The 20,872-nt window shown below is 43.4% G+C and overlaps 3 protein-coding genes across 11 annotated transcripts; all 3 read right to left on the bottom strand.

The window, feature by feature from the left end:
* Window positions 1–6,738: 6,738 nt before the first annotated feature.
* LOC133907917 (U-box domain-containing protein 70-like) lies at window positions 6,739–10,091 on the bottom strand. Of its 8 annotated transcripts, none has more exons than XM_062350037.1 (6): window positions 9,933–10,091; window positions 9,173–9,365; window positions 8,899–9,077; window positions 8,083–8,727; window positions 7,232–7,993; window positions 6,739–7,127 (listed from the first exon to the last, which is right to left on the bottom strand). In XM_062350037.1, the coding sequence occupies exons 3-6, from the start codon at window positions 9,031–9,033 to the stop codon at window positions 6,945–6,947; spliced, it is 1,725 nt and encodes a 574-aa protein (XP_062206021.1). In that variant the 5' UTR covers window positions 9,034–9,077; window positions 9,173–9,365; window positions 9,933–10,091; the 3' UTR covers window positions 6,739–6,944. The 8 variants fall into 8 exon arrangements, with proteins under 8 accessions (XP_062206021.1, XP_062206016.1, XP_062206018.1 ...); XM_062350032.1 differs by having other exon boundaries at window positions 8,899–9,039; XM_062350034.1 differs by having other exon boundaries at window positions 8,899–9,039; window positions 9,855–9,942.
* Window positions 10,092–10,878: 787 nt separating this feature from the next.
* Window positions 10,879–14,731, bottom strand: LOC133907916 (translocase of chloroplast 101, chloroplastic-like). The gene is made up of 2 exons (XM_062350029.1): window positions 14,613–14,731; window positions 10,879–14,431 (listed from the first exon to the last, which is right to left on the bottom strand). The coding sequence occupies exon 2, from the start codon at window positions 14,398–14,400 to the stop codon at window positions 11,077–11,079; it is 3,324 nt and encodes a 1,107-aa protein (XP_062206013.1). The 5' UTR covers window positions 14,401–14,431; window positions 14,613–14,731; the 3' UTR covers window positions 10,879–11,076.
* Window positions 14,732–16,826: 2,095 nt separating this feature from the next.
* On the bottom strand, window positions 16,827–20,162 carry LOC133907918 (U-box domain-containing protein 36-like). Of its 2 annotated transcripts, none has more exons than XM_062350040.1 (8): window positions 19,851–20,162; window positions 18,943–19,064; window positions 18,628–18,749; window positions 18,407–18,511; window positions 18,248–18,338; window positions 17,993–18,133; window positions 17,609–17,845; window positions 16,827–17,310 (listed from the first exon to the last, which is right to left on the bottom strand). In XM_062350040.1, exons 1-8 carry the CDS (start codon window positions 20,011–20,013, stop codon window positions 17,095–17,097), a joined length of 1,197 nt encoding a protein of 398 aa, XP_062206024.1. In that variant the 5' UTR covers window positions 20,014–20,162; the 3' UTR covers window positions 16,827–17,094. The 2 variants fall into 2 exon arrangements, with proteins under 2 accessions (XP_062206024.1, XP_062206023.1); XM_062350039.1 differs by having other exon boundaries at window positions 17,462–17,845; window positions 19,851–20,159.
* Window positions 20,163–20,872: the final 710 nt, after the last annotated feature.

The following is a 20,872-nucleotide window of genomic DNA, read 5'->3' as shown; positions in this document are numbered from 1 at the left end:
CAGTTCATCGAAGTAGATACAAGACTTTGTTTTGATGATTTTTAGGATATTACAGTTCTACCACATAGAAAAACATATCTAGTCTATGATTTCACTGTATGCGGGTCTGACAGATATCCAACATTTGCGGAACCTACCAGACTTAAATCTTGATTCTTTCTGTAGAACAGACCCAGATCTTTGCTACTTTACAAGTAACACAGAATTTCCTTCACGCCCTTCAAATGCCTTCTAGTGGGTTCTGCGCTGTATCAGAAATTCTGGTCTCAATACTTCCTCCCTCTCTTCTCCAGGTCTATATGGCCCTTGATCTCCTTGGAGTGACCTTTCGACCATAGGGTTTTAGCAGGAAATGATTTTTTCAAACCGCTCTAACACCTTTTGAATGTAGTTTGACTTATGTACTAAAATTTCATCTGTCACATGCTGTAGCTTCAGGCCTAAGCAAAACTTAGTTTTACCCAAGTCTTTCATTTCAAATTCATACTTCAAGTACATGTTTGCTTCTTGCATTTCTTCTTTTGTACTGATGATATTCAAATCATCTTCATATGCAGAAATTTATTGTGGGATATGACTGTTTCAACCCATATAACGATTTCTTCAATTGTACACTATAAATATGTCTATTTCTTCTATCATGATTCGACAATAGTATTCATTCAGGTAACTTCATATAAATGTCAGAATCAAGGCTTTCATAAAGATATGCGGTCACAACATCCACTGCCATTGAGATTAAATATCTAAAAGTAATACCGCCTATCACCAGTAAATAGGTTTCTTCATAATCAACACCCGGTCGTTGAGTCAAACCTTGTGCCACTAGTCGTGCTCTGTACCTCACAATTTCATTCCTTCCATTCCTCTTACGAACAAAAACCCACTTGTATCACACGGATCTGATGTGGGTAGGTGTGCGGTATACTGGCCCAAAAATCCTTCTTTTGTTCAGGAATAACAATTCAGCTATTATTATCTTCTAGCGGTCTTCCTAATCTAACCTCATTCTACATCCTGTGGGCGATACAGGCTCAGAGTCATGGTCTAGAACTGTGGTAATTTTATTTACGAAATATATGTCAACTATTGTGGTTGTTCTGTTACAGGATTCCCCTGAATTCACATGGTTCATTGCTATGGGTTGCACTTTCAGGTGCTTCAACTTTTTGCTCTTCATAATTTTTTTCAGGTGCACTTTCAAGTACTTGTTCATTATTTCTTACTATTGGAGCAAGGCCATTTAGTTTACCAACGTTAATTTCTATTTCAACGCGCGCATTTTCGCTAGTTTCTTCCTGCCTAGGAAGATTTAAAATCGGTATGCCTACTTTCTGAGATTCTATACCATCGTCAGGTCTCAACTGGCTCCCCTTCTTTTTTATTTGAGAATTTTTTATAAGTGGCTGTGGTAAGCTCTTATTTCTCATTTTTACCAGACGTCTCTAGCTATTTGAGACTTGAGAAACCGAATTTTTTGTCCTCTATTTATTTTTTCGGAGCTCTTATGATAAGATGAGGGGTACCTTCCTTTGATACATTCACCCTCTCTGGTGCATTGCGTGCATGCATATGCAACTTAGTCAAACTCTTCGAATCACAAAAAAGATCAAGAAGATCGTTTGCTAATTTCTGTAAAATGATAATTTTCTATACTTCATCATTTGCTTTACAAGTGCAAGAATCATGTGTCATAATTCCTTCAGCCTGCCAAATAATTTTTCGGCATTCTTTATCCAAGGGTATATTTTCTCCCTCTAATGGCGGCAAATTATTTTCATCAAATTTGCAATCAGCGAAGCGGTCCGTATGTAGATTTTCAGTAGTTGGTTTTAAATATATGATTATGGATGCAATCTCATAACCGACATATATTCCAACTTCCCACAAAGATCCCATAGCGGTTCGTTGTGGCGGCGATATTAGCACATAAACCATACATCTAAATTTGTGTAAATAGAAAATGTTCAGAATTACCCCTTGCACTAGAAGGATTTTATAGGAAGATGGACTATAATAAATGAGAGATACCGTATATAAGACTGCATGTCCCCAATATGTAGCAGACAAGTTACAATGCTGCAACAAAGGTCTTGCAATGAATTTTATTTCTTCTATTAGTGCTTCGGCTAGTCCATTCTAAGTGTGGACATGCGGTACAAAATATTCAACTTTAATTCTCATACCAGTGTAATAATCATCGAACGCTTTAGGAATAAATTCTCCAACGTTGTCCATTCTAATGGATTTCACGTGATGATCTAGAAAATTATTCCTATGAACACTTCGAGGATGCGTATCAATACCATAAAGTACCGAAACGGATCAGAAAACAACTGAATAGGACCACAAATATTCCCCTAGATTTGTTCTAGGAATGCAGGGATTTCTTCTTGTACCTTCAAGGTAGACGACATTTTTATTGATTTCTTGATAGCACATGCAAAGAATACAAAATCTTCCTGATTCAAAAAATTCTTTACATTTATGCCATGACCTTGTGAGTTAGTAATGATGTTTTTCATCATTCTAAAACCAGGGTGACCTAATTTATCATGCCATAGGAAGAATAATTTTGCACTATGAGTGAACATTGCAGATGCTTTAATACGAGTGTAGTACAAGCCACTGCTCATAGAATAAAGTTTTTTTCTAGTATTCTTACTTCACTATCATGCTTAGTGATGAATAGGTGCTCCCTACCATCTTCTTCACCAGTTTCTACATGGAGACCGTTAGCGCGGATATCTTTAAAACTTAAGAGATTTTTTATATATTCAAGGTATAACAATGCTTATTCAATATGCAAAGTAGTTCCCATAAGTAGTATGACTATGGCTCTTCCAAAACCTAATATGCATTTATCACTTCCAGTGATAGTTATCATTTTTCCAGAGCTATATCCAAAAGACTGAAAACACACATTTCTCTTAAGATGATGTTTGTGGTTCCACTATCCATAATACACTTCTTGCATGCGAACGCCACACATATTCTATTCAATACCGAAAAATATTGTTTGCAACTAAGCTTGCTCTTCTAAAGCTTTCATTCATTCATTCATTCATTCTAAATTTAGCAACTAGATAAATGGCTGGATAGAGTCTGCGAAATATTCAACCACTTCATCTTTAATAACTTTCTTTTCCGCTTCATCCTTCATGACATCTTCTATAGCAGTGGAGGAGACCAAAGTAGGGGCATTTGCATCATTCATTAGGAGATCTTTTACTGCCAGTGTAGGAGCATCATCAACTTTCGTGTGAGATACTTTCCTTTTAATTGCGGCTACCTTTTCACCTCCATCCCCACTGCAATTGTGAGGTGTGCTTCTTCTGGTATACTTCCACAACATGCTTTGATACTTTGTAGATTCTGTTTCTGCTCACCATATGGCTTGACTTCTTTCTTTGTCTTGCCATTATCATCACCAGGCTTGACCTTGTCTACCACAACTTTTCTTCCTCGCTTCCCCCGCTTCTTATTGCGGTTCTTGCGTGTTTTGAAAGAGCTGTGATTAACTTCTAGACTACTGCTCTTCCCTTGTGGCTAGGATAAGAGATTCTTGTTTATGACTTCGTCATGAACTTCAAGAAACTGCAATACGTCAGTCAGTTCTGAATACTTCTTGTATTTTGATTGACGGTGATTGCGTGCAGATTCTACCGCATTCGGGTAAAAAGTGGAGAGAGTCTTTTCAATTTTCTCCTCTTTTGTGATCTCTTTCACATAGAGGCATAGAATTGTGCAAATGCGGTGCAACATGGAGTTGTACTCTCTGACATACTTGTGGTGACAGAAACAGAGTTAGATACATCCTTGCTCTGTAAGAGACTTGATGGTGTACTTAAGACGCTCAAACCGCTCCTACAGTATGTCACATAGTGTCTTAGCATTGATCATTGCCATGTACTCATCTTTCAAAGTAAGAGAGAGATGGTGGAGGAGAAAATGAAATACCTGATTATTCTCATCCTTCGTGGGAACTATTGCACTACTTGTTCCTAGACCAATGGCAGCGCGAGCCTTTTTTGCCCCAAGTGCAATTCGGACATCCGATGCCCAAGTGAGATAGTTGTAGCTATCTGCACTCAACTTAGAGAACTCCTTATTCGTGATGCCAGCTATCTTCGTATTCAAAATTCAAATGACACAAGTATTACTACTAGTAAAGTTGCATCGTGTTTGCTAAATTAGATTGCTGCAAATTTTCTAATATTTTCTATGCTATTATATGAATATTACTAAATTTAAATGCATAACATGTAATTAATAAGTAAAAATAACATAGAAATAAATACTGCATAGATACAAAATTCAAATTCTAGAGATACTTTTCTACAAGAAAAAGTATTTTCAGGGTTTTCTGCAAAGTCCGAGGGTTTATACGCAGAACTTCAGGATCTGTGTAATTTCTAGAAACCATAGGATCTAATTTGCAAAAAAATTGTATGCACTTTTCCTTTTCTATTTAGACCCCTTCATATTCTTTCTAGTCAGCCCACCAAACTTTCCCCTTTTTATCTTATTCCGGCCAATTTCTTGTCGGGCCGGCATGGCCCAACTCCCCTTGGCCCATAAAGCCGTGTGGCCCGGTTTGACGGTGCACTAGGGTTTACTAACCCTAGCCGCAGCCGTCATTCGTGCACGTGTTGGTGCGGCCGGCCGCCGTGCTCGATGCAGCGAGCGTCGACGAGATGGCGTGCTAACCGAGATGGCCACATGCGGTGACTCGGGTGCGTGAGCTACAGTTGCTAGCGGCACGAGGCAGATGGTGGTGTGCAACAGCGCAAGTGGCGACGCGTGGCATGGGCTCTGGTTGGCAGGGCTCTGGCCCGTGTGGCAACAACAAGCTCTGCCAGAGCCTTTCTCCATGCATGCATGCAAGTTCTGTTCTAGTCCTTGCGTGTACTGCTTGATCGATGCATGTATGCAACATCGTTATGTTCTAGTTCATGCGCGTATTGCTTGCGCACACTGCTTTTTCTAGTCCTTCGGGATCCATGCATGCAACGAAGGAGTTCATCCTTGCGTGTACTGCTTGATCGATCGAGTGATCGTGGGAGAGGCTGGCAGGGCAGCAAGCCGAGATGGCCTTCGAGCGGTTGCTAGCAGGGATGACGTGCAAGCCTTTTCTTTTTTCTTTTTTCAATATGTGCAAGGGCAGCGCAGGGGCGCGGTAGTGTTGATGGGGACGGCACGGGCGGCAGGGCTTCTGGCCGTTGCATGGCCTGTAGGCCAACAGATGGGGCAGCGTGTGGGGTGCAGGCTAGAAGGGCCTCTGGCCGCATCTCCGTTTAGTGCCATGGGCAGTGGCAGCAAGCCTTCAGCCGGTTCTCTTCCTCTGCCTCAGGACATCCACGTACGGGTGGCGACCGAAATGCAGAATCGGCTCGACAGGGTCGGCGCAGAGGCTTGATCCCCTCTTTGTGGGAATCAATTACATACAAGTCGCGATCAAGCAAACAGATCTATTCCCTAAAATGATATGTTTGTTCATCGTACACGTACCGTAGCATGTTCATGTCGTGGTAAATTCATACCGCGTAAGGCATATAGGCTAGGCTATGACTTGCCCATTTGACAACGATGTCGATGCAATGCAGATCAGGCGCAGACAAATTCATTCCGCTAGCTTGGTCTCTGATAGAGTTTCATGCTAATAACGTATTGAGAAACTGCTGCTACCATGCGTAGTCCAGCGATCCCTCGAGAAAACAATTGCAAAAGAAGACCACAATATAGGGGAAAAGCTATTTATTTTTTATTCATCTGTGTTTACAATGAGGGATGCTGCCTTGTATATATAGTATCAAAATCCACTAAGAAATAGAATCAATCTCCAAAAGATAGAGACCGATAGAGACCTATTTAAAAAGACCAAATCTTTATAGATTAAGACAGATCTAAATTCTGTTGTAAAACTACATATTTTCTAACAAAAGAATCCCTGTAGACGAGAGAGAGCGATTTTTCCCCCTTAAGACTGACAGCACAGAAAGATAATCTCAACGGACAATTTCTTCGGGGGGGCATTTTAATTTACCATGACTCAATATCGGAAAGGTTGAGGGAATATCGAAAAAAATAAGGGGAAAAACTCCTTTTTCGGGTTCTGAAAATGCTAGGAGGTACATTTCCCTTCTGATTTTCTTAAAGAGGAAAGTGATAAATATGAAGAAATTGAAGCTTCACAGAAGCAGCACGTGTTGTTGTGAGCACACATCCTGAAATTTACAAGATTCTGACCATAATCTACAGCCCTGGCAAGGGAGACAAAGAAATGTACAAATCTGAAGAAAATGAAACTTGATGGTACGTCAGTTGCTATTGGCAGCAGAAAGACAAAAGTAACATCAAAACACCTCTGACAATCTAACTATTGTGATATCTGCTATGATAATTTTGGTGGGACGTCTGTGTTTCTAACGTTCTTACGGTTCATTTCTATTGCTGCAGCAATGCAGAGCCAAGGGTGCACATGAGCTGAAACTCAACTGCCTAGCGCATGAACCGGAGCTGCGGTTGCCCATGGCGGATGCATGCACGCGGGGGATGAAGAGAGGCCACCGGCGGGATGGGGGTGCACGGCGGGGACGAACTGAATGCGGCGGCGCTCTGGCGAGACGCGGCGCGGCTTGCGGCCCCAAGGGTGGCCACAAGAATGAACAAATTTTCTTCCCTCTCAGATAAGCGGAAAATGTATTCGACAGCAAACTACTTTTGAGAATTGAGAGCTTGGCAAATCTGAAAACCACTTTGTTACACAAATGACAAATCCATACACAAATGCAAAAATAATACTAGCAAACTGTATACAGTAATACGCACAACGAAGATTTTTTTTAAAAAAAAAACTTTTCTAGCTGTCTTGAATCCCTTCAGGATCCAAATAGGCATGAATCATGTAGGCGTAAACTCCCAGAATGCAGGACCGGCACCAGTCATGCCCCACGCTGAAGATGTTCTTGGATGGCTGAGCTAAGCGCGGAGTTTGGAATTGTAGCACGGTTGGGAAGCGCCAGATTGGTCATCGGTGATGTATCATGGGCTTCAAACCAGTCTTTTATGGCCTCAGCTTCATAGGTGAATCCATCCGCCGCGATGTGTGGATTCTTCATGACCTTCTGAGTTCATCATCAGCACCGATACGAATACATCAGCACAATTTCATAACTGAAAGTAAGTACATGGCATGACAAAAAGAATTAATCTGAAGCAACATGCGTACCTGCAAAATTGGGCATAAAAAGTAATGTGGCACACCGCTTTCATCCTGAATCGATGAAGATGTTGAGGGACATGTCGATAAGGAAGCACTCTTCATCATTGGCTCAATCACTGGCCACACATCAGTAACAAGATCTGCACGACGCCTCCTTTTCTCCGCTGTGCATCTCATACCAATTCGCGCAAGCTGCTGCACTTGCACAAAGGGCCACTCACCGGCAGATCTGTCGATGATGGTGTGCAGTTCATCATTGATCATTGCATTCTCCACTCTCTTCACAATCTCCTTTGGGTGTCTCCCTGTCAAGAGGCGTAGGATGATGATACCAAACGAGAAGATGTCTGATCCTGGGGTCAGCTCACCGTGGGCGATGTACTCTGGGTCTGAGTAGAACATTGTCCCAATTGGATGGTCAGTAAGATGGACCATGGTGCTGGTTTCGGACGGGACAAGAAATCGAGCAATGCCGAAGTCTCCAAGCTTGCTCGCTAGATCAGCATCAAGGAGGATGTTGGAAGGCTTAAGGTCACCGTGGACAACCGGCTTTGGCTTATGACTATGGAGGAAGATTAGTGCAGAACAAATCTCACCAATGATCCTTGTTCGGACTTGCCATGTTAGCGCTGGGGTGTCACCCTTGCAGGAAAGGCGGTCTTCGAGGCTTCCATTAGGTAGATATTCATACACAAGAGCTGACACTTCATCACAGGTTCCTATGAGACTGACAAGATGTGGATGTCTCACATTGCTCAGGATCAAAACCTGGAAACACAAACACAAATACCGAAGCCACTTTGCAAACCTCTGTAAAATATTAATATCATGAAAATGCAACATACCACTTTAATTACCTCTCGTTGAAACTGCAGTAAGCCTTGGAGGTTCTCATTATGGCGTAAAATCTTAATGGCCACAGTGGTGTCGCAGATAGAGCCCTTGTAGACATGCCCATATCCACCTTCTCCAATTTTTAGTGACTCGCTGAAATTTTCAGTTGCCAACTGCAGCTCAGCCAAGGAAAACTGAGAGTGCTTTTCAGGATATCTGCCTGCACTGCCCCTCTCGGGTCGCAACCGGCTGTACTCCTTTTGCACGGAGTCAAGGGTGCATCTGTATGCTTCCAAGTCATTTTCTAGAGCATTAGTATCACAATCAGTATCAGAAACACACTCCACCAATGCTAACTTTGGTTCATTTGCCTCCTGAAACTTTGCAAGGTATTCGTCTCGATGGATTTTAAGCAGACTAATTTTCTCTCTCAATATTTCCATCTCATGTTTACCCTTTTCATGAGCTTCCTTAGCTGCTTCTGAGGGTTGGAGCAACATCTGCTCACTTGCTTGACAGAATTTTTCAAGATATTCATCACGCTGGATCTTTAGCAATTCGATCTCCTTCCTCAGTTTTTGTATCAAGTGCTGATCTGTGGCACGAGCTTCCTCAGTTTCTTTCAAATGCTTCAGCTCTTTTAAGAGGTACTCCTGCAATTTCTTAGCCTGTAAAGGTAGTTCCATTAATTAGATATTATGTATACCAAATGGAAGGAACATATGGTTACAAGGTAACAAAAAATAATGTAATACTTTGTTCATGACATTATAGTGTGGTTTCCTACTCCATATGTAATCTAAATACATACTAGTGAAAAGCGAAAAAAAGGAACTTACTTTCTTGTGGACAACTAGGAGCTCCTTCTCAACTTGTCGACGTTGGCAAGATTCTTCAAAGTTTTCTTTCTTCAATCTCACAATTTCATCTAAGGCCTTTTGAAGTCTATCTTGCAAATCAGCGTCGAAATTCATCTCTGCCTATGAATAAGTTGCAGATGCATCACTAAGAATATTTCCTTCAACCGTGAACATCCGTCAAAAGAAACAGTTCAGGGTACAACTCAACAAGAAACAGCTCTGCTGAATTTACTATGTGAAGTTTGGTGCAAACCAGATCTCCGTGAGGTGCCAGACACTGAACATGTTCTGTTGGGGACATCTTCAAGCCATTTGAGAGAGCTGACAGAAATTCAGACCTAGAAGCACTATGCTCGGCACTGCTATCCCCATGCAAAGACAACAAATCTAAGTAGTCCACTTCATCAGAAGCAAATGATGATATGCTGAAAGAGTTGAGCTTGCACCTGAAAAACAAACAAGTCGTTAGCAGTTAGGAATAAGTGCTACTCATATCCAATTATCCATATAATATTTACAGGGAAATGACTTAATATGTCCATACCCGATGATCAAACATTAGATAGGTATCTAGTTCATCCACACTAAACTCTACAGCATTGATAGGGAAGATTGGTTTCTACCTTGCCATCGACACCAAGAATGAAAAATCAAAACTGAAGCGAGCAAACTTCAGGAAGCTATTTTCAGTGAGAAAAAAGAGAGGCTAATTTCAGAAAGAAAAGCCAGCTTGACCATTACAGTACAAAATCACCAGAGCCCTTAAAGTAACAAGAATCCAGTTCAAGCTGCTCAGCCATGCAGTGAGCTAGTATAAGATATTCAGAGGCTACTATTTTCCAAAGGAACTCGAGAAATCAAGAACCAAGAAGAGCAAAACATAGAAGGATTAAGCGCCGCTCACTAGATATTTTATTTGACAAATAAAAGCTCACTAGATTCTGGGTGACTTGAAAGCCGGGCAAGATTTAAGAACAGGAGCATCAGACCAGCTGGTGCATAAAGCCTTGTACCTGGGCGACGACTCATCTGAGGTAAAGATAGAAGCGCCGAAATGGAGATGGAATTTTCCGCACCCTTGAAACGGACTCTTCTCAATCAGAGCTGTCTTTTTTCTGTTTTTTTTTTTATTGCTCTCCTCCGTGTGCGGAGCGTCAAGGAATCCAGCTCAACCCTGCTTGTCCGTGTGACTCTCCGAGCCATTTTCCAAGCAGAGGGTGCCTTGGTCTACTGCTGCGCTTCGATTCGCATCCTCTCATTTTGCTCCGACAAAGTTAGAGATGCTACAGTAAAATACAGTTTGTATTTTTCTTCCGCTGGACCACGAATGGACGGTTAGGATTTTATAATACAGTAATGCTACAGTACTCTTTTCGACATTTCTTTCACTGCAGTGCTGCTACAGTGTTTTTACTACAGTAATAAACTACATTTGACAGTTTGTACACTCACGATTTACTGTAGCATATCTGAGCTTACGTCGGATCCGCTGCGCTTGGGTAAAACAACGAGGGTGACTGCTCTGAAAAAGAACGGAACAAAATATCAACTGCACAAGCCCATCAGATGCGACAGCAGCAGTAGTTATTGGTTAGATAACGAGTAGTTCAGACTGCAGAGAACGTAGAGGGTAGACCATGGCTTTGGTAACTCTCATTTCACGAGAAAATTATCTTACGAACGTTTTCTTGTGTTAAGATAAACGTTGTTGCTAAATGCTAACACAGTTGATGACTCTTGGCTTGGCTCGTTGAGCAGAGTTATGCTCCCAACTTGATTAATAGTCACGTATCACTGGAAAACTACCACTGTAAAAACTTTCAGAACTTGGGGAGAAGCAGAGAGACTATATCACAACAGAATATGTATGTTAATCAGAAACTAGAACAGGAACCTGCAACTGGGATTCAAATGTTAAGAAAACAATAATAAGCCAATGAAATCTGACAGTGGCAAGGATGAAATCTGCAATCCAACTTCATAAGACAGAGCTCAGGGGAAAACACTGATGTGTTCTGCTCCAACTTCATCAAAAAGAGCTCAGGAGAAACATAGTTACAAAGTTGGGAACGAAAGAACAAAATAAATACATAGTTCTAGTTTATGCTAGTATTTAATCTATGACGCCCTCACTGTTTTTTCAGGCATATATAAATACTAGTTGGACTCAGAGTAATTCTGTAATAGCTTTCTGATGTTTTTTAGTATAGGCACGAGAGCAATAAGCGCAATCTGAAGATGCTCGGAGCTGTTCAGCCGAATGCCGACTTGGCCAGACCCCTTGTTGCTTAGATTTGCATGACCAACCAAGATGCTAGCTCTTCCAGCAGGAATCTGAGACTGGATATTGCAGCCAACTGCCAGATCCCCATGCCAATCCACAACAGACAGCGCAAGAGTAGAAAGCATCCGGCCTATTGGGTAATCTTTGTCTCTCAATGTCGCTTCAAGACGGCCTCCATAAGCCACATCTCCCCTCCCACTCATGGCGCCACCACTAACTAAAAGCCTGAGCTGGTTGTTCACTATCAATTTGTCTTCAATCTTCACACCAGCTGATACAGAATCTCCAAGGAGCGTTGCAGATATCCCAGCAGCTGTGTTATTGCGCCTGAAGTTCTTAAATCTCGACTCGCCACGAATTGTGTATGCCATATCCTTACCGATGGACTGCAAATCAAGCCCAAGTGAAGTAGTTTTACCTTCAGAATGCTTTACTGAACTTGCAACCTCCATTTGCAGAGAGCAATCCTTTTTGTCTTTTGTTAGTTGGCCAGATACGGACAGAGGAACTTTACCCTTGACAGCAAACAATCTTTCAACATTTAGACCTTCATAACCAACATCATGATCCCAACCCTGGGTTTCCAATACAGGCCTGACAAGCCATTCACTTGGCGTATCCAAAAAACGGTAGCGATGGCTAGGATAATCAGAATCGAAAGATGAGGGCAGTATCATGTCAGGCATAGGCACCGCGACATTGGTTGGAGTATTAGAATCATATTCTGGGTTGCTGTTACTAAAATCATTTGCTCGAGCACTGGCTTCTGCTGCCATTTTCTTCATCATTCTACGACGCATCCTTTCCTCTTTCAGTTGTTTCTTGTATAACAGCTTTTCTCTGTAATCTAGCTCCTCAAGATACGCCTTCCTCTGTGCATTGTTCAGCTTAGCAAGCTGAGCTTTTGAGAGGCGCTTAAAAGGAGGCAAGTCATCATAGTCTGAGCCATCATCTGAATCATAATCATCTACCAGATCATCTTCAAGATCATCATCATCACCAAATTGCTCCTCTGGTAATTTCAGTGGGGCCCGAGACTGAAGAAGTGAGGAGAGAAGGAAAGGCAGCGGCGGAATCCTCATACGAGAAGTTTTACCAATAGGGCTATCCTGCAACTTGAGGAGCACATTGGCCTCCGCTAACACCTTTGAAGCAAAACAAAGTAACAGCAGCTGTGGCTTCCAGACTTGTCCATTTGGCAAAACCCTCTGACCTGCCCTATTCGTCCTGCATGCTGAGTGGTTTTCCACCAGGGAGACTGGATTCATAAGACGGACATCACCAGCGGCTTGCCTTATAGCTTGCTGGACTACATGAGATCTTTGGGTGACAAACATTTCATAGCTCAGAGGAATTCCATTCAGACCATCTGGTGGCGCAGATGCAGCATGAGTTAACACAACAATGGCATTGAACCAAGCGGATGCTCCAAACACTTTGGTAATGGTTTGCAGAAGAGGGACATCACCATTGTCCCTGCTCTGCATATCCAATCTGTCAAAATAAAGAACAATATCGGGAGGGTTCTTGCTGATAAGCCTCTTCACAGAGTTGAGAACCTTCTGGTTGTGGTGTTGTTCTAAAGATGAGCATGAAAGTCCAGGAGTATCTATCACTTTCACTTTGACTCCCTCAACCGTACCAATTACTTCTTGCACTTTTCTAGTGCTGGAATCAAAAGCATTTGTATCCAACCTGGTATCATCAAAAATCGAATTAATGGTAGCACTCTTACCAACCCCGGTTTTACCAAGAACCAAGATGGTGCAAGAAAAATCAAGGGGTTCATTTCCAGCAGCTTCAAGACGCTCCGCCATCTCACTTGCTCGGTCAAAGCTAAAGACACCTTGAGCAGTAGTCCTTCTAAGCTGTTCTGCCAGTCCAAGCCGGTACAGAACCTGTGAAACAACCATATTATGGGGCGTTTGCCCAAACCTGTGAGCAAGACGTAAAAACTTGACACGGATCATCTGAAGCTTCTCATGGATTTCATCGTTCTCATCTCCATCGTCCCCAGCAGACTCAGTTGCCTGCTGGCTTCCCCTATCCACAGCTACTGGTCCATTGGCACGGACCTGTTGAACAGAACGAGCAGGAGGCTGCGACAAGGAAGACGATGATCCAAGGCCAGCAGGACAAGACGGCAACGAAGGACCATTAGAATGACCAGCAGCAGCACCACTGGATTGGGCAGGGGGGATAGAACTACCACTTGGGGATTGTGTAGGGGGGGCAGAGGTAGCTGTATTCTCGTCATCTGAGGAGCTCAAATCATCCAAATTCTCGATGACAACAGCAGGTTCAGCTCCAGATTGTGTGTGCAAGTCGGGCTTGCTATGACGGGAAGCAATCTCTTCCCTGCTCTTTTCTGGCTGCGTTTTGCTTTGATTCACTAAAATACCTTCCTTTACATTTCCATGCTCACTCCCAGATTGTGCAGCAACCCCAGGCTTGTGATCATGAGTAGCAACATATTCCCTGTCCTTCTCTAACCTCTCCTTTGCACGACCAGCCAAAACAGCTTCCTTTACATATCCCTGGATCGCTTGAGCCATGGCTTTCTCCTCCACACGTTCCTGCTTTGCATCATCAGCAGTGTCTTCCTCAACGTCAATCTCGACACAGGGATCATCCACGTTTACATCACCAATGGCAACTGACCGGGCAGCATCACCTGCCACCGAAGTCCTCCCATTCCCCAAAACCTCCTCGCTCCGATCCAACCCAGCCGGCTCCTGCCGCTCCACCCCCTCAGCTGAATCAGAGTCCTCATCCCACTCCTCTGCCGCACGCTGCCCGTTCTCCAGCACCACTCTGGTGTTCGGGGTCGCCACCGCTAGGTAATCGCTCACCACCGATCGACCCGTCCGCGTCGCACCCGACTCCACCGCACCGCCTCCCGGACCCCCGCCGTTCGATTCCAATCCCACGGATTCCTCGCCCCCATTTTCTCCCCCAGCCTCCTGACCGTCACCCTCCTGCGTCGCCACCGCGCCGTGCGGCCGCTTCACGTCGACACGCGCATCCCCCTCGTCCCCGCTCTCCACCACCACATCACCATCGCCCTCCTCCTCAGCCGCCGCCACTGGCTTCACGGCGATCTCCACACCCCCCGCTCCATCCTCCTCGGCGACTCCGCCGTTCTCGCCCGCCCAATCCTCCGGGCGCTCCTCGCCGATGACGACGACGTTGTCCATGGAGCACCCCAGCAGCGCGAGGAGCGAAACCCTAGTTCGACACCAACAGAAACGGAACGGATCAAACGACAGCAACAGGAGGAGCAAAGAAAACAAATGAACGAACAGACGTGCAATTGCAAGCGAACAGGGTGCGGAATGAAAAAAAAAAACGACGGCTTTGTGGCGGACGGATCGAGAGCGAGAGGAGGCGGCGGGTGGCGGATACCAACCTGGGTGGAGACTGGAGGCAGCGGCGGCGGCGTGGGAGATGAGATCGCCTCGCGCGGCGCGGTCGGGAAAAGGAGGGAGAAGAGTACGGTCAGGTCTCGGGGGCAGGAGAGATAGGGGGAATTAGCTTTTTTTTTTTTGCCACTGGCACCTCTTCAAATGCCACTCTCTACGTTGTTCACTTGTCCTTCATAATTTGCTATAGGAGAGAGATTTTTTTTATTTCTATGCCAACTTTCACCACTAGGTCAGAGGCACTAATGTCTTTTATTCTATTTCTTCTTCTCCGCTATCTAACATTGAACACACCTACTCTTTAGCCGCAGTGGTGAGCAGATCCACCAAGTGCCCAGGAGGAGTGGGTGCTGCTCCCACCGATGGGTGAGAGGGAGGAGGACGGGTGTGGCGGTATGATGGGGAGGGAGGCGACAGTCAAGTGGGGCAACATAGGTAGTAACGATAATAGCGAAGCCAGTAAGTAATCTAAAATGGCTCATTTTCTTCTTTCTCCTGCAGCCTTCCTTTTCTTTGTCCTCATCTTTTTTTCTCTATATTATCTTCTTTCTTTTCTCCTTCTCTTGCAAAAAATGGAGGAGGGGCTCCCTGACGCAGCTAGCAGTATGAGGACTCGAGCCCCCAGCTGCACCGTTGAATCCACCCCTGCATGATGAGGCTGGCCTTCTCGGCGCTCATCATCGCGCTCGCTGTCGCGTACCTCAACCAATGCTTCCTCGACGATGCACTCCAGCTCGACGGCTGGCCATGGATAACGCACCTCACCGTTGTAGCATGTGTCACGCTCAACGAGGAATGCACAGCACGCCCGATTAACTAGCTATGAAGCATGGACCACGAAGAAGAAAGAGAGGGGCAAAAGAGTCTTGTTAAAGAATTTTTCTCTTTGGTGGTATAAGGGTGGCAAAAGGTTAATTTCCGAGGAGGAGTCGTGAAGGAGGCTGTCGTCTTTGCTTGGGCTATATATGGGCCTATAGTAATCAGCAGCTTGTCACAATGCAAAATTGCTAACCATTTAAAAAGTTTTTCCAAAAATAAAAAAGGATGGAATTTGAATGCAACAAAATGCCATGCAAATTCTTCGCCTTGACTTGCTTTTCCTTTTTAAGTACAAGTTAGATACGCACACACTCACGTACAAGGATTAAAATTTCGCTAAAATTTTAACAAAATTTTATGAATTTTGGAAATTTCGGAGAAACAAAATATCTAATTCTGAAAAAAAAAAATCACTTACATGTGAGATCTATAGAGAAGATGACAAAAAATAATCGAAATTTCAATAATTTTTTGCGAATTTTGATCTTTTCACCGATGAAAAAAATTATTAAACAAAATTAAAATCCTTTCTCACGCACACTCACACACCCACATCTAAATCAGATTGGAGAGCTAACCTTAGTTAGCATGGCGCGGGCATACTTTTGACCATTAAACACCACGTAGGTGATCATAAGCTCATAGTTGGTAGGTCCTTCGTTAGCAAATGTCATTGTTTCTGCTACGTAAATTCACGGCGCTTCTTATTATGTCGAAGAAGTGATACGAGATGGTTTATCTATTCATGTACAATCAGATTATGTAGGCAAATCAGAGGATGGTCTGCTTAAAAGGAATGGAAAAGGGAGGGGGGGAAGAGAGTGGCAAGTGGTCCCACGTGTAAGTGAAGATGCCGATGAGCTAGTTGGGCTCAAAAACATGAGGTCATGGGCCTCATGGCCATGCGAGTTGGGCTCCTTTCTTCGTGTCTCTCTGTGCTTCTCTAGCTAGTCTATTCAGGATTTCGAACTCCGGTGCATTTCAATACTGATCGATGGATTAAGCTTGCGAGACAGACAAAGAGAAAGCTAACATTGAAAACACAAGAACGAATTATTGGTGGTTCCTAACTGAAACCGAAATTATTTACTATTAGTATTGCATCGAGATTACACTATTCCTCCTCTCGTTCCCGCAAAAGAGCCATCGATGCTCTAAAATCTCACCCTCTACGGCCTACACATAAAGGGCCCATTTGAAATATGGTAGTGGCAAATACAGAAGTACAGAACCACCGAATAGAATGAGCTATTTCTCTTCTTCCTTCTAGTCATCTTCTTCTTTCTTTTTCATACATAAAAATTGAAGGAGGGGGCACAGAGCTGCTGAACATGGGGATTCATAGGAAGCTGCTCGTAGAGCAGTTGGTACAATGCTCAAGGTGAAGTTAGCCAACTAGAAGGCCGACTCAATGGACCCTTATCTAAAATAATAATAATAAATAAATAAAATAATAATAAAAAAGCTCCTTTGTATAGTTTTCTTTGTACATTTTTTTTCTGTCGGTTTTTTATCAATATAAAATTACAACACTTCACCCACTGTGGCCCTTAAAAGACCCTACAACGGGTCAGACCGTACGAGGCAACCTACAAAAGCGTGCTATGGGGCAAAAAAACTGAACCTGACCGGTGCACCAGAGGAGAAAAGTTAGATCGCAACAGCATCTTGAGAATCGGCACTGCTCCGCCTCATCATGTAATCTTGGATCACGGCACGAAGCGAGAAATTGGGGATGGGCTCGCGGTGGGCGAGGTGTTGCCCAGTCACAGGGGACACCTCTCGCCCTCCATCCAGCCAGCCTCTGATAGCGTCGCCTTCGTACGTGAACCCGTCCGCTGCAACGTGAGGGTCCCTCATGACCTCCTGCAAAATCAATGGAAATATCAAACATGGCAGCATCTATGCTATGGTAAATTCCGTGCAGCAGCAACGATAAAAATCGTATATTTGATGTTTTTGTGTAGCAAAATGAGGATGTAATATACAGTTAAAAGAATGAGGATGTAATAATCACCTGAAGGATAGGGCAGAGGAAGTAGGAAGGGATGCAGTCTTCATCATAAGGCGACTGAATAACTGAGGATGGAGAGAACGCAGTCAGCTTGCTCTGGTTGAGCAGCGCTTGCAGTCCTCTGGCGCCATTGTCACCGTCAGTCTGTACCTGAACATGCTCCTTGTGTAGCTCAATCAGCTGTCCTTCTGTTCCCAAGCGCTGCTCCAGGATCAATTTCTCTGCCATCGCCTCTTGGAGCTCAACCGTGGTCGCATTCTGCTTATTCATGGGCAGGTGGGCTGCTTGTCTTAACTGCGCAATTTCTTGATTTGCTCTTGCTAGAGCTTGTTCAAGTTCTTCGTGCTTTCTCGCCTCTGCCAAGTACAGCTCCTCGTACTCCTTTGCCTGTAAAATTCATAGTTCAGATCAACATATGAACACACACACATATATATATGCAGCTGGAATATTTTGCTCGTTTGTTGTGCAGAGTTTCTAAGTATTCTCATTTCTGAAGGAAATGGCTTAGGGCAAGCCAGAAAGGGATTATACTTTCTGAATTGCTGAAACAACTTCTTCATCTGCCTTTTGACGCCTGGAAGATTCGTTTATAGCTCTCTTCATCAAGTCCTCTGCTGCTATGCATGCCTCTTTGAGCACATCATAAAATCCGAATTCCGACTTAACTTCATCCTAAAAACAGTAATAAGAAAAAAAAAGAACATCAGCACGCCATAATGTCATTCTTGCAAGATGTTGTATGCAAGATCAGAAGATGCCATTGCACGGTATCAGAGTCTCACACACCTCTTCCTGGTGAGGTGATAGCTGCAAGGCGCGGTGATCAGAAGCAGGGAACAAAGGTGTAACTGCTGGTGCAATTTCTACTCCCTTGTCCCTGTCATGGAAAATGGAATAAGACATTTTGGGACTTTATTGTTCATTAGTTACCACAACGTATTGTACCTGGTACAGATTAGTTGTCCCTTGCAAACAAACCAAATCTTGCATGATGGATCAGCTCTCTGCATAATTTCTGTTGCAGTCCTCGAAATAGGTTTGTCCATCTTTCTGAAACCGAAAATGGCAAATATAACACTGATATATGACAAGCTTGCAACTTCCTAATCTTTCAAATACAGCACACATAAATTTGCAAGAATAGAATTTACTTATGTCAGGTATACCTTGAGTACTTCCTGTCTGCAGCAGCTGAAATTACTAAATTAGTGACTCGATGTAAGACAATAAGTTCAACCAGGCCGGCTACAACATCTTCCTTCTCAAAAACTAGTTTCTCACATTTCACCTGAAATTTACAAATAGTTGGGGACCTATCAGCCAACTTGTTCTCTTTGAAACCTTTTAATTTAACTCAGTTAATGTTAACTGTTTATTTAGTTGTCAACAGCAAGCCGAAAGCATATGAAGAATAATAAATCAGCAATAATCTGGCACAGTGACACAACACACATGAAACCTGAAGAAAATAAGAATGGCACCTTCATTTTCGAGCATTGATGGACGTATTCATCTAACTGCTTGTTCACCTTTTCACGCTCAATCGTTCTGAACATGTTCACTTGCTCCGGGTTCAGTTTACCAACATGAAATTTGACTCCCACTGAGATAAGAACAGAATTTAAATCTTAGATCCACAGTAGAAATAATTGACAGAGTTCTGAAAAGGACATTACAGAGTAGTTTCCCCCCTAAAAAGCAGTGCAAAATTTAATGATCCTAGCTTTCAGGAACAGATTAGCTGATGGCCATCTAGGAAACCACGTTCTAAAAGTTTTTTGATTGTGCTTTCAGTGTCAGATGTTCCAAGAGGCTAGAAATAATTTCCAGCACAAGTTTTTCATGGAAGTGTTCTCTATCGCAGCTTGGGAAATCTGGAAACAACGGAACGCTAAGATCTTTGAGAGATCTTCAGCAAACTTCTATAGATGGAAGGAATGTTTCAAGGAGACAGTCTATGCTCAAACTCATAGAATGAACCCTTCTCTCAAATTGCTGTTCTTAGCCTGGCTGCAGAATATTTGTTAATGCTTTCCCTTTCGTTCTTTCTTTCCCCTCTTTTTTGGTTCCTTCTTGTATATATTCTCTCGTCTTTTAATAAAGCTGTGCAGTGGGGGTTTCTCTCACTGTTTTCCGTTCAAAAAAAAAAAAGAAACTGGTATCGTTCTAGATTGCACACGCTTCACATTATTGGAACATGAAAAGTGAGCAAACTACAGGAAAAGTTGACCAGGAGAAATACATCAATTCATGGTGGCCGGTGGCCACGAATTCTCCTGGCCAGAATCATTGATCAACTATATATTTAACAAAGCATTTGAAAATTCTTTCAGCAAAAGAAAGATGCAGATGAGGTAAGAGCGTATAGGCTCAAGAAAGAAACACGTACTCACTGGAATCATCTGCGGCGGAGCATGCACGTGCGCGATCACGACCGTGGCTCCGCCGCTGCCGAAATGGCCGAGAGCCCACGACAGCGTCGACTGCCCCGCCTTGAACTCCGCCGGCAACGCGACGAACACCTTCTCCTCCCCCGCCGCTGCCGCCTCCATGTCTTCTCGGCTTCAGCTCCTCGCGGTTCGCCTGCCTCGACGCCTCGGCTAAGAGCTCCTTGTCTGGTAGCACAAGAAATACGCGGACGCTGCGCTTGTCCAAGGCACAGGAGACTTTGGACGGGAGACAGCGACGCCATGGAAGGAGGAAGCCATGGGCACGCAACAGTGACGTGCAGAGACAGGGAGCAGGCTATTTCCCTGCAGTTTGTAGAGTCTTGTGCAGTTGACTGACTCGTCGATGTACAGTAATATTTTTCTGGTTCAAGTTTCAACCGACCGGAGCACACGGCATGAAGCTAGAAATAAATTTAAATGGATAATAGTTTCAGTTCAGTCCAATGATAGATTGTGGATTGAGCGGACCGTCCCATCCGATACGCTCTGACGTTTAAGTTATAGTATTTCCGTTAAAAAAAGAGTGAGACCAACTACTTCTATCCCACCTTTTATCTCTTCCTACATCTATTTTCTTTAAAAAAAGAGTTTTTATAGACTCTCTATCCGACACTCTATTTCACGGGATAGAGTCATCCACGTACCTTTATCCCTTCCTACATCTATTTTCTTAAAAAAAAGAGTTTTCAACTGACCCTCTATCCGACACTCTATTTTACTGAATACGTTATTCACGTGGTCATATATGTCAGATGTGACTTGCGTTCTCCCCGCCATTGTTATATAGGGAGATAGAGAGAAGCTAGCTAGCTTTGCTTCAAAACTTTATTTCTTCTCTTCTCTTTTAAAAATTCAAAAAGTGGTTTTATTGAGCTCTTAAAATCACATCGATTTTTATACTAATAGAATAAATAACAAATAACCTATTTTAACTAGTTCTCACTAAAATTTCTTACAAATT

Source organism: Phragmites australis, chromosome 24 (genome assembly GCF_958298935.1).
Source record: "Phragmites australis chromosome 24, lpPhrAust1.1, whole genome shotgun sequence".
Lineage (NCBI taxonomy): Eukaryota > Viridiplantae > Streptophyta > Magnoliopsida > Poales > Poaceae > Phragmites > Phragmites australis.
Note: the sequence above shows the minus strand (reverse complement) of the source record. Positions and strands in the feature narration are given on the sequence as shown.